General features: G+C 40.1%; 1 protein-coding gene across 3 annotated transcripts in view; it reads right to left on the reverse strand.

Moving 5' to 3' along the window:
- Positions 1 to 6524: 6524 nt before the first annotated feature.
- The window catches only part of me3 (malic enzyme 3), a 175166-nt gene continuing 167743 nt past the window's right edge, over positions 6525 to 13947 (reverse strand). For all 3 annotated transcript variants that reach the window (XM_062977085.1, XM_008108123.3, XM_016992694.2), the window contains 5 exons: positions 13667 to 13772; positions 9680 to 9822; positions 9367 to 9540; positions 7822 to 7920; positions 6525 to 6800 (listed from right to left, as the gene is read on the reverse strand). In XM_062977085.1, coding sequence (XP_062833155.1) covers positions 6639 to 6800; positions 7822 to 7920; positions 9367 to 9540; positions 9680 to 9822; positions 13667 to 13772 — 684 coding nt within the window. In that variant the 3' untranslated portion in view covers positions 6525 to 6638. The remainder of the gene's footprint in view (positions 6801 to 7821; positions 7921 to 9366; positions 9541 to 9679; positions 9823 to 13666; positions 13773 to 13947) is intronic.

The following is a 13947-nucleotide window of genomic DNA, read 5'->3' on the forward strand; positions in this document are numbered from 1 at the left end:
TCCACACTCTCTGCTTCATTCAGAAAAATGCTGCACTCACAGAGCTCAGACGGTGTTGGATTTCATTGTCAATGTTGACTTGTGGAAAGGTGGCTGCCAAGGTAGCAGAAATGGTCAACATTTTCTAACATTACACCATTAAGCTGTATTTCTGGCCTTGCAGAGGGACTGGCTGGTGCCTGCTGGAAGAGCACTTTGGTTTTCTCAATGTTCAATGAGAAGCTGAGCTTCTCATATGCTTCTGTAAAGGTGTTTAGGGTGGCTTGCAGGTCTTCTTCTGAATGCACACAGAGTTATTATCGGCATTTTGAAGTTCTACAACAGATGATGTTGTGACCATGGGTTTGGCTTTCAGTCTGCTGAGGTTAAACAGCTTGCCATCTGTCCAATAGTTGTGAAGTATGTATAGTAGGACAAATTATCTTCATATGGAAGATGAATGTGTGCTGTTTGAGCAGGATGATAGATTTCTTAAGGTCACCTCCTAGTGAGATTGCATCTGGGAAGATTTAAAGCATAATCTTTCCACTCTGAATCATTGTGTTCCACCAGATAATGCCAATAAAATAAGAATTTCAAGCTCAAGGGGCAACAGCAGAGATACTTTTGCAATGTGAGATTGTAACAACGATGAATGCAATCGACCCATTTCTTTGCACTGACTTTAATTTTATTCTGGTTTTACTGGACAAGTGACAGCAAATTGTATAAATGGTGTTGGCCTTCTGTGTAAGTCAAGAGCACAATGGCATTGTTTTGTAACCAGAAATTATGCACAGTTTCATGTGTTAAGTACTCAAGGTTGCCACAGTACAAAAACCTCACACCAAGCATATATTGTTCTTAATTTTTTGTATATAGACAGTACATTCATCTTTGTCTGAGGTGTTCAATAGGAAATCTAACATTGATATATTCTAGGTGTTTCAGTGTGGGATTGCATATAGTAATCCACAGGCCTTTACATAAAAATAAAAAGAAGGTAAAGACAACCCCCCTCTGAACAAGAAAACCCTATCATAAGGTCACAAGAAGTCTTAAACACATTGAAGGCACACATCCACAAGAATAGTTGGTGTCTAAGGGTTTAATCTTCCAATGAGTTCCCGCAGAACTTTTTGGAGCATGAATGTGCATTATTTACACAACAGTCTAAACTACAACCTCAAAGGATCATACAGGTCCCAGTTTATCTAAGATAATATACTCCAAGACTGTCTTAAAGCAATTTGGGCATGTTATGAAAACTGGGAAACTCTAAGCAAGAATATTGGTAAATTATTTTGAGCTTCAGTATGAACGAAGCACTAACTATTGCATAGGTTTTCTAGAAATGAGCTAAAACTTCTTAAATACATTTACGGGCATATATTGCTCTAGGATCATAAGAATGAAAACTTGAGAAAAATCCTGCACATTTAAGTTGTATAAAAAGGAATTTTAGTGTTGACTGTTACCTGGTTGTGCAACAAAACCACCATATAAATACCCTCCTCTATACAACCATTAAAGATGCAGGCATTATCTCTAGTTTTCAACCTGAGAATAAAACATAAATACATGAGATCCAGGGCTTGTCGTTTTGTATTTGTGGTTAATATATAAATATTGATGGTAAATCAGGGATGGAAAAATGTGACTCTCCATGTTATTGAATTATAGCTCTTTTCATGACTGATCATTGGCTGTACTGGATCAGTGCTATTTGAAATGGTGCACTGTAAAAACCATACCTCCGCTTGCTATAAATGACCTGTAGCATTCATTAGAGCAGTGGTTCTCAACCTGTGGCTCCCCAGGTGTTTTGGCCTACAACTCCCAGAAATCCCAGCCAGTTTACTAGCTGTTAGAATTTCTGGGAGTTGAAGGCCAAAACATCTGGGGACCCACAGGTTGAAAACCACTGTATTAGAGGAATGGTGAGATATACAATGCAACAAATATGTCATGATGATAGCACAATGCAGGGTTTCGAGGCAGCAGTTTCTAGTTTGGATGTGTCATTATTTTCTGGCATATGGATGTAACGCAAAGATGTCATCTTCAGGAACCACCCAAGGACCCCAGATACCTGCAGATGCCTGTTTCAGGAAAGTATGTGGAGGACTCTCTGTGGATCTCCTTGCTCTCCTGTGATATGGAAATGCCCTTGTTGGTGGCTAGACTACATCACTTTTGAGTTTTGGGAGGAATTGCATGGCTTAGAGAAAGGTTGCTGAGCATCAAAGAATAACACTCAGAAGGCTATGGAGAGAAAATATGAACCTGTTGGCACCTTTGATCCTAGCAACATGCAACGTAGAAACTATTTTTCTGTGGCTTGATCCCATATGGTGATATTCAGCGAGTATGTGCGTACATAAATGTGTGTGATAAGACACAAAATAAAGCAATCTTGCAGGTAGGAGAGTCTTGTAGACCTTTGTCACCTCATTTGGCATTGTCCCTTTCCCCATGTCATTGAACCAATGGTGGTCATAATGTAATCTCAGTCACAGCTATCACAGGAAGATTGAATTGACTTCTTCCCTCTTACATTACATGCTGTGCATTTTTCTTATAATCTAAATGGGACTCCTGAGTTTCAGTAATCACACTGGGATGCTGAAATCTATTTCTTCGCAGGTCAATGTATGTAGACGACGACTGAATGCTTGAAGCAGTGATTTTCTTTAAAAATCCATGAAGCTGATGATCATTCAACACCTCTCAATGCTGACATTTTGCCTGGTGAGATGTAATTTAGTTTGCTGACTATAATTCACCATGGGTGAACTTCTAACATTGCGCTAAAATCAGACTGCGGCATACGCTTTCTTCAAGAAAGTTCTACAAGTTCATCTGAGGACAGATTGGTGTTCTTTCTTATATAATCTATGTCTAACACTCAACAACTTCTATGGTTTGGGCAGTTTATCAGGCTTGTAATGCTGAAAGGACCCAATCTAGTTGGAGAAAACATCACACAAAAGTGAGTTGCCTATACTATTCCTTGACTTAAAAGAGACCTCATGGACTATCCAATCCAACCCCCTGCCAAGAAGCAGGAAAATCACAACCATAAACTTGTAGGTCTAACCAAAGAAATAGAGATACAGAAATAGTTCTTTAAGACTAAACTAGTCTAAAGAACTGAACATTCTTATGATACAAGTCAATATTGTTTCCACTTCCATTTGTTCCCGTCTTTCAGACAAGTATTTGCAACATTTAGTTGTATCTACATTACAGCTTTTCCAAAAGGTTTGTGTATATTGAGAATTGGTTTGCTGAAGGGCAAAAAAAGGTGTTGTAATATAATTATATATTGCCAATTGCCAATATATATGTTGCCAATTATAATGCCTTCCCCAGGATTATAATTGGCACTTTAATTGACTATGACAGCTTGGGTAACCACCCCTCCCTGATGACTTTGACATATTTTGCACTTTGGCCCAGATCCTTTGAATTTAACCCATAATTTTATCATTTATTTTTGTATGTGATTTTTTTATGACTGTTTTTATAGTTGCTTGATGGTTTTTATTGTTGGTTGATCTGTTTACTGTTCTGTTTTTATACTGTTGTGTCCGGGCTTGGCCCCATGTAAGCCGCCCCGAGTCCCTTCGGGGAGATGGGGCGGGGTATAAGAATAAAATTATTGTTTATTATTATTAATACTCTAATGGAAAAGTGTGGTTTCATAGATTTGCTGATGCACTACAACTCTTAAGAAAAAGAAAGGAAGAGATTGAGTTTTTTTTTGGTTCCAATATGTCAAAGAATGAAAAACACACACTCATGAAGAGTTGAACAAAATGTGGCAGCTGATGCTAGAAATAGCCAGAAACAGAAATGTTTGGATATTTTGAAAATGCGCTGAGAACAAAAGCAACATATTCTGGAATCTCCTAACACTCCTAAAATTCCCCATCTCGAAGAGCCTAACACATTTTCCCCATCTCACCATACATATTATTGTTTTCTTCCATTTCTAAACATATATTATCCAAACTTCTGGCACAGGGATCTGCTGTAACTAATTATCAGGAGTCTACCGCATACCATGCAGCTGTGGACAAGTCTACATATGGACCACCAAATGCAGCATTGCCCAAACACGAATCAAGGAACACAAAAGGCACTGCCAACTGATTCAACCAGAGAAGTCAGTCATAGCAGAGCACCTGATGAACCAACCTGGACACAGCACATTTGAGAACACAGAAATGTTGGACCACTCTAACAACCACCATGGCAGACTACACAGAGAAGCCACTGAAATCCACAAGCATGTGGACAATTACAACAGAAAGGAGGAAACCATAAAAAAGAACAAAATCTGGCTCCCAGTATTGGTGAGATTAAGCATAGTATGAACATGGACATTTAGTCCTAGGTATGTAGTTACCTTTTCCCATTCATATTGTCTCCTATTGGATCTAGAAAGCAGGAGAGATGAGATGTTGTGGGCACTGACTGACATTAAAATAAACGAGAATGAATGTTGTAGTCCCTGTGGTTCCAGATTTCATGATTGCATGTGGTGGTTTCCTTTTTACAGCCTTCTGTAGCCTTATGGCAACTCTCCCTTTAAGATTATAACTGGCATCTTGTTAGTCAGTTATGATGTTGTTAGTCATGTCAACCCATTTTTCTGCAGTGGTTTCTGAAGTCAAAGCTGCAAACCTGCTTTATCTGAGCCACAGAATAAAAAAAATAAGAGAAGGAAACATCTGCCAGTGTCCAACTGTGGTGGGATTTACTTAAGATCTTGTAGTACAGAAGATGATAAGGTTTTGCCAATGTGTTGGGAGAACTTCTAGTATGGTGGTGTGTGTCTGCTGTAGCATACTTTCCATGAACTCTCTAGTGATGCTTCAATTGCAACACAATTTTTGTTTCTAGGTTATAAATGTCATTTCCTAATTGGTTCTATCATAAAAACATAGAAAAAAGTTGATTAAACTGCAAAAACTTTATTTTTGTGTAACATCCTGCACCACATTTTGCTATTGTTTTTCAATGAATCTCTCATAGAGTCTAAACCAGAGGTCCCCAAACTAAGGCCCGGGGGCCGGATGCAGCCCGTCAAAGCTATTTACCCCGCCCCCACGGCACAAAGGCAGAAGGAGGTTGGGCTAAATGACCCAAGGGGTCTCTTCTTCTCTTACAACCTTTATTATTATTATTATTATTATTATTATTATTATTATTATTATTATTATTATTATTAACATTGATGCTGGGTGGCCATCTGTCAGGAGTGCTTTGCTTGTGCTTTCGGTACACAAAGGCAGAAGGAGTTGGAATAAATGGCCCAAGGGGTTTCTTCCAACCCTCTTTTTATTATTGTTGTTATTATTATTATTATTATTATTATTATTATTATTATTAACATTGACGCTGGGTGGCCATCTGTCAGGGGTACTTTGCTTGTGCTTTTAGTGCACAAAGGCAGAAGGGGGTTGGACTCAATGGCCCAAAGGGTCTCTTTCAACCCACTTTTTTTATTGTTGTTGTTGTTGTTGTTGTTGTTATTATTATTAATTATTATTGCTCGGTGACCAACTATAGTCCGGCCCTCCAACGGTCCGAAGGATCATGAACTGGCCCCCTGTTTAAAAAGTTTGGGGACCCCTGGTCTAAACCAATTCAACATAGTTTGTGGCAGCCACAAAAATGAAGTTTCTGGAGTATAACAACTGCTTTCAAAGTAAGTACAGTAGAGTCTCACTTATCCAACCTTCGCTTATCCAACATTCTGTATTATCCAACACAGTCTGCCTTTTAGTTTTTGTAAAATTTAATGTTTTTGTAGTCAAAGTTTTCAATGTTTTGATGCTAAATTTGTAAATACAGTAATTACTACATAACGTCACCATGGATTGAACTGTTTTTTCTGTCAATTTGATCGTATAACATGATGTTTTGGTGCTTAATTTGTAAAATCATAACATAATTTGATGTTTAATAGGCTTTTCCTTAATCCCTCATTGTCCAATATTTTTGCATATCCAACATTCTGCCGGCCCGTTTATGTTGGATAAGTGAAACTCTACTGTACTGCATAATTAAACAGGAAATAACACTTTTAAACAAGGAACAGATTTTTTTCAAATTTTGTTGCATTTTCTTAATTGTGTCAGACGCAGCTTAAGAACATACTGCAAGTTGCTTCTGGTGTGAGAGAATTGGCTGTCTACAAAGACGTTGCCCAGGGGATGCCGGGATGTGTTAGCTGGGAGGCTTTTCTCGTGTCCCTGCAAGCTAGAGCTGACAGACGGGAACTCATCCCGTCTCGTGGATTTGGACTGGCAACCTTCAGGTCAGCAATTCAGCCAGCACAAGGGTTTAACGCATTGCGCCACCGCGGTTCCTATTTTGTTGCACAGTGGTACGAAAGGAGAGGCACAGAATAGGGCCTCCCAGAACCCACCTAGACAAGTCCATATATGAGGCTGGGATACAAAATAGCTCCTCCTGACTATTTCCTGAAGAAATATGTAACAATGGGGAAAAAAGAAAAATACACAGCTGAATGAAGCAAAAATGGGTGATTCTTCACCCTTCCCTTTATAGTTGATGATTCAAGCCAGTAGAGATGTAAGAATCAGAGGATCAGAGCCCCTTTAAGACCTCCCCACAGGAGAACATTAAATATCTTGCGTCTGCATGGCTTCCTGTGGCCATTGATAATCATCTATAACAAATGAGTCATAGTCGGGACTGTAAATGAGGGATTTAACAAAGGCGTCTTTGTCTTCTGGCTCTGGGTACCATGAGGCCAGGTTGTGTCTGTAGGCATAGTTAACCACCTAAAAAACAAGGGAGAGAACACATTGGATGAAGGATTAGAATTGGGCTTAAATAAGTGAGGCTCTGCATGCATTTACATTGTGGTGCATCTACACTATAGAGTAACTGCTGTGGTTCAGTACTGGCAGGTATCCAGTCCCGGGTGACAGATGGTTTTTCCAGATGTTTTGAACTAGAACTGCATACATTTATTGTGAATCAATGTGTGCTCTCTAGATGAATCTGCAATGAACTATGTTTGTAAGAAGCATATGCAATACAGAATTCCATACTAAGCTAAGCTTAATTTTGTGGGTTATATAAACTATGCAGGCTGAGCTCAGTGTCTCTATTCTTGGTTATTCAATAATATTTTTCCATGGCTTGGGAATAAGATCTTCTGTATGAGGTTCTTTTTCTTCTTCCAACTCAATGATTCTATGACTTAGATCCCATTCTTCTCTATTGTAAACATGACTGAAATTTGGAGCCCATTTACGTTATATATAGCAACTAGCTTTGCCCAGCCACGCGTTGCTGTGGCTTATGGGAATCCTTTGTTGGCCAGGTGGAATAGCAGTGAATAGCCTTGCAGTCTCAAAGCCTGGCCGTTTTCTGGAGTAGCTGGAGCTTTTTGTTGTATGAACGTAGAGGCATGGATGAGGGGTTGTGCTGCCAAGTTTAGTGTTTCTGGGATGTGTAGTTTTGTTGTTTTGTCCTAGGCTGAAATTTCATTACCCTTTTATATATATAGATTCAATGAGCTTGCTATATGTACAAGTGATTTAGGGCAGAAATTTTGAACAAGAGTTTCAAGATATTGGCACCCAATTCTCAGAATTCCTGTCCATTAATGATTCTGGAAATTACAGTCTAACTGCCTAGGAAAGAAGTTTGGAAACCAATAGCATGAAGGAAAGGAAGAGGATCCTAGCAAGTGATTTCCAAGTCCCTCCTGTCATTTTGGAGGGATGTTTTGTTTTAGAAGTAGGAGTTTATATATCATTTCACCTAAACCGAAATATTACGGACTCTTCTCACCTTGACAGCAATTTTGAAGGAGACGTCTTGAATGGAGCTCAGAGGTGGATACAACCTTCCTTCCGCAAGGTTCTCTTCTGTGACTTCTTCTGCAATAGACTAAGAGAGGAGGAGGAGGAAAAGAGAAAGTTTCACATTAAACAATGCTGTGCAAATGGTCACGATTCTTTCTGGCAACACTCTGTATCTGACAGCAACATGGCATTACACCAGGCATGGGCAAACTTGGATCCTCCAAGTGTTTTGGACTTCAACTCCCACAATTCCTAACAGCCGTTAGGCTGTTAGGAATTGTGGGAGTTGAAGTCCAAAACATCTGGAGGGACAAAGATCGCCTATGACTGATCTACACTTATTTCAACACTGTATATTCTGACTGCCAGAAGTGCTTTTTAAGATTTGATGCCACTATAACTGCCATGGCTCAATGCTATAGAACCCTGGGAGTTATAGTTTCACAAAGTCTTTACCTTTTCCTCACCAAACTACAAATCCCATGATTCCATAGCATTGAGTCATGGCAGTTAAAGTGGTGTCAAACTGTATCAATTTGACAGCATAGATGCAGCCTGAGTCTACAAAAGCTTATGCTGCCAACTCCATTCTTCATCCAATCATCAGGAATTCTGGGAAATGATATCCAAACTACTTGGAGGACCCAAAGATGGGGGATCACCATAGGCCTCTTTTTGAAGATGTCCAAAGAAACAGACTCAACCACCTCTCTAGATAATTTGTTGCATTACATTATGTAATGCTATTTTTCTTCCTGGGTTATAAATGTCATTTCCTAATTGGTTCTATCGTGAAAATATTGTAAAATAAGTTTATTAAACTGGAAAAACTTTGTTTTTGCAGGACATCCTGCAGCACATGTTGCTATAGTTTTTGAATGACTATCTCATCGAGTCTCAACCAATTCAATGTTGTTTGTGGCCGCCACAAAAACAAAGTTTCTGGAGTATAACAACTAACCATATATACTTGACTATAAGCCATCCCGAATATAAGCCGAGGCACCAAATTTTACCACAAAAAACTGCGAAAACTTATTGACTCAAGTATAAGATGAGGATGGGAAATGCAGCAGCTACTGGAAAATTTCAAAAGTAAAAATAAAAATAGATACCAATAAAATTACATTAATTGAGGCATCAGTAGGTTAAATGTTTTTGAATATTTACAAAAAACTGTAATTTAAGATAATAATAAGACTTTAATAAGATAAGACTGTCCAACACTGATTACCTATAAACTCGAGAATAAGCCGACCCAAATATAAGCTGACCAGGATCCTCACTCGAGTATAAGCCATGGGGAGCTTTTTCAGTCCTACAAAGGGCTGCAAAACTTGGCTTATATTCGAGTATATACGGTACTTTCAAAGTACGCAACATACAATTAAACAAGAAATAACACTTTCAAACCAGGGACAGAAAAAACATCAAATTTTGTTACATATTGTTATCAAACCACAGACCTATGGGGTCCCTTCTAACTCTCTATGAAACATGCATGATAGTTGAATATAAGAAGAACCGAAACCTCTGCTGTGGTGAGAAAGAGGTCATCAGAGATGTGCCGGACCCCACAGGCAATAACTCCCAGAGCAAGACCTGGGAAAACGTAAGCGTTGTTCCCTTGTCCAGGAAAGAAGGTCTGCCCGTTTGGTAGGGTCACTTTTGCGAATGGGCTTCCGCTGGCGAATATGCCTCGTCCCTGAAAACAGAGCAAGAAAAAGTTTGGGAATCATGTTCTGTACTGTAAAAAAGGAAATAAAGGATTGTTTGGAACAATGGGCCTTGCAACAGCAAAATGATAAAGGCATATTTAAAAGCAGACCCAGAAATTGTCTTACCTCTGTCAAGCGGTAACACTGTTCAGCCGTACACTCGGCTTTGCTTGTGGGGTTACTGAGGGCAAACACAATTGGTCTCTCATTGAACGTCCCCATGTCCTTCAAAATTTGTTCAGTGAAAGCTCCGGCAATGGCAGCCACACCTACAAGAGGTTTACAAAGAAAAAAAACTAGTAAATAGACTAAACCAGATTGCATCAACGATATAGGAGATAGCATATAAGTTGTATTTTAGCCTAATCAATTTCAGAGATCTCTTGATCTTCCTAAAAGAACCCCTTTTAGCTTTTTTGGGAAGAAAGGGGGATTCAAACTGCAGGAAAAGATATTCTACCTAAACATTAGAGCAGTGGCTCCCAACTTTTTTTTAACCAGGAACCATTTGACCAGGGACCATTTTGACCAGGGACCACTCTCCAACATCACTACCAAAACGATTACGAATCAGTTTTTGGTCAACTTTAGATTCAATTTGGTTATCTGGAGTGCTGATTCAGAAAATTGTTTTGGATAGACCACATCAGCTCTAGTTTCTGATACAGAACATATGCCATCCAGTAGTCGCCCACTTGCTCGCCCACAGAAAACCATATTTTATAATCTAGAGCTGATGTGGTCTATCCAATGCAATTTTCCAAATCAGCACTCCAAATAACCCCCAAAACAGGCCTAAAATCGAAGACACCAAGGCATCCCCGCTTCCAGGTGCCACATGGAACGGCTCTGCTCAGGCGGAGGGAGGAGGAGGAGGAGGAGAAGCAGCAGTCAGGAGGCTTGTTGTCTTGCCTTTCGTGGGTAGACAGCCTCTCCTCTTCTGAAATCCCCGTTACCTCGGCACTATAAGAGGGTTTCACGAGACCAGTTGCTCTTGTTCCAACAGTGTAGTAACAGTGAGGCCGTGGACCATATTTTAGTTCTTGGGGACCACAGGTTGCGAACCACTGCATTAGAGAGATCTTCTTGAAGGTAAAAACTATTCAATAATAGAATATGCTTTTTTTGGAGTGTGGTAGAATCTCTTTCTCTGGAGGTTTTTAAACAAAGACTGGATGGCCATCTGTCAGGAGTGCTTTGATTGTGTATTCCTGCATGGTATAATGGAGTTGACCCTTATGATCTCTTCCAACTCTATCATTCTGTGAAGGGGAAAGAAATATATAATGACTGAATAACAATACTCCAAGCGAGAACAGGAATGGAGGCCAACCAGTCAGATTCCTGCCACAGATTGCAACCCAAAATATATTATTCTTAGACCACATTTCAGCTATGCGTTTGATTCTGATCTGTAGTTTTTCTGTTCTTAAAAAATACCCAATGCAAAAATCTCCAGAGAAAGCTGCTTGTGTCTCATGGATTGTTTTTGACAAGAACAATTGTGTACTTGATTTTGGTTTCTTCTAAGAAGTCTATCATTCCATTAATCATTCCATCTAATAGCGACCTTGGGAGGAGGATGTTTGGAAGGTATGAGTTTGGAAGCAAAATAAAGCTGTGCAAAAACAAAAAACAAGGGAGTGGTTTCTATATATATATATATTGGCAGACGCCTTAAGTATGGAAAAGTATACAAGTCTGTAAATTAAAAGAAACATATTTTTTAAAATACACAAATACACCCAAAAGAGCCTGACAACAATTTGTTGACCTCTGGAATGTACAAAATGTAGAGGTGATGTTTGGGGAGAGGTTGTAGTGAGATAGGAGATTTCTTTGGAAAAACAATTACAGATCTGCCCATACAATAAATAGCTATTAATCCTTATATTGGAGCTTAGAACGGGATCTTGTAGCACTTATGAAACTAATGTAAAGAAAGACATTGGTAGAATAGTTATTTTTGCTTCAACGCACATTTTCTTGGTCCATAGTGACTGCATAAATGCCACACATATTCTTACTAAATCGAAGTGGGAGTGACATTACCATCCACAGGCTTTCCCATGGATTCTCATTTTGGTGTTAAAGCACAGTTCTGCAAAAAAAAATTTCCGTGTCAGGAGCAACCAGAGTTGCTTCTGGAGTGAGAGAATTGGCCGTCTGCAAGGACGTTGCCCAGGGGACGCCTGGATGTTTTTGATGTTTTACCATCCTTGTGGGAGGCTTCTCTCATGTCCCTGCATGGAGCTGGAGCTGAGAGAGGGAGCTCATCCGCACTCTCCCCGGGTGGGATTCGAACCTGGCAGCTTTCAGGTCAGCAACCCAACCTTCAAGTCACGAGGCTTTTATCCCCTAGGCCACCGGAGGCTCCAGTTCTGCAATGATTGCATAAGTTATACTTTGATTATTTCCCTGGTATTCTTTGGGTTGGGTTTCAGGACCTCCAGTGTATACCAAAATCCTCAGATGCTCAAGTCCCATTTATGTGACAAAAAGGCAAAATCAAAGTTCGCTTAAATATAAATTTGGAATATTTTCAAGTCACAGGTGATGGAATCTGTGGATGTAGAATCCGTGGATACGGAGAGCCAATAGTATTCACGTAAGACATCTCTTGGGAGTGGTAATAAGTATTAGTTTCCTTATCTATACACATAATAAAAGTGAAAAATGTGTATGTGGAGGAGGTGTTCTTATACAGACAGCCTTCTGCCACCAGAAATAGCTATAGTTCCCATTGAGCAGGAGACGCCAATGGCCTTCCCTCCACTGACATGCAGGTAGTGAGCACCGTGAACACGTAGCCCAACTCCTGCCAGTGTCCTCCACAAACACCATTCTGCCCTCCACCCAAGTGAAGGCTTTCATGCAGGGACAATTTCATCCTAGATGTTCTGTTTTTCCTCCAGAATGGACATCCCAAGGTTCCTTAATTTGCATGACCCTGCCCACTGCCTCTACTTTAACCCTTTCCTACCCTTTCCTGTGGCACACAGTTAACAGAGGAATTGATCAGCAACTGAACAAGAGGTTTGGGGAGAATTCACCATGATTTACAAGAGTTGTACTTGACCTACATCCAGAGAGCACTGTTAAAACAACCAACGATGGATCTGGACCAAACTTGCAGCGGATAGTGGGATGCAGTACCTTCACTGATACTGTGACCCTCACCAACAATGGTCTGGGGCCAAACTTGGCACAGAGAAGCCCCATGACCAACTGAACATACTGCAGAGGTTAGTGGGAATGGACCTTGATTTTGGGAGTTATAGTTCACCTACATCCAGAGAAACTGTGACCCCCACCGACAATGGACTGGGACCAAACTTGGCACAGAGAAGTCCCATGATCAACTGAACATACCTCAGGGGTTTATAGGAATGGACCTTGATTTTGGGAGTTATAGTTCACTTGCATCCAGAAAGCACTGAACCCAGCTGATGTCAGATCTGGACCAAACTTGGCACATAGACCCAACATGGCCAACTGCATACGGGCCTGGTTTGGGGGTGATTGACCTCGGATTTGGGAGTTGTAGTTCATCCTTATCCAGAGAGCCCTGAATCCAGCCAACGACAGATCTGGACCAAACTTCAGTGATATCATCTAATATTCCAAAACAAACAAGGCCTTCTGCTAATAACCTGGGCACCGCCAGGTCCCTAAGCTAGTCTCAAATAAAAATCCTTGTCTGTTTTCACTAGAGTGAATTGCGAATCCACATATGGTTAGAAAGTAAGGAAGCAAAACAAAACACTGGTGGCAAAACAGAAAGGTGCAGGAATAGAATGAAAGGAGGTGGCAAAGGAAAGCTTAAAGAAAAGTAAATCTAGAGGCACAGCCTTGGCATTTTGTGTTATTGCAATAACATAAAATGTCAGTCGAGCATTTCGATGTACAGTTTAGGCATTTAAAAAAAGGAGCGGAAGAAGAAATCAAGGCGATGCAAACAACAGCAGATATGAGTTCTTAGGTGTGAATGATTACCATGGTTCACCCTCTACGATAATAAAAATTTGGGGACTGAAGAAAACATCATTCTTCTTTGGAGGGGCAATGCCTTCATTTTGCCTCCTACAATCCTGAGCAGACTTCATCCCTTACCAATAATGGCTGTTGGTTTCACTGTCCGCACTACTTCTTCTAGGGTCTTCACACCGGGATGATCCTGAGCAAACATCTCCTTTTCATGGTTCAAGTGACTTCTACCCTGTGAGATAAACAACAGAAACAAAAGCAATGGCTGCTTAGAGAAAAGTCTGAAGCAATAAAAGTTTAATAGCACCAGGGATCTGCTGATATTATTGTTTTGGTGTTTAAAGACTGTTTAACTTATCCTCAATTGACATTTTCTTAATGGCTTCCTCATGAAATGGGCAAAATTC

Source organism: Anolis carolinensis, chromosome 3, assembly GCF_035594765.1.
Source record: "Anolis carolinensis isolate JA03-04 chromosome 3, rAnoCar3.1.pri, whole genome shotgun sequence".
Taxonomy (NCBI): Eukaryota; Metazoa; Chordata; class Lepidosauria; order Squamata; family Dactyloidae; genus Anolis; species Anolis carolinensis.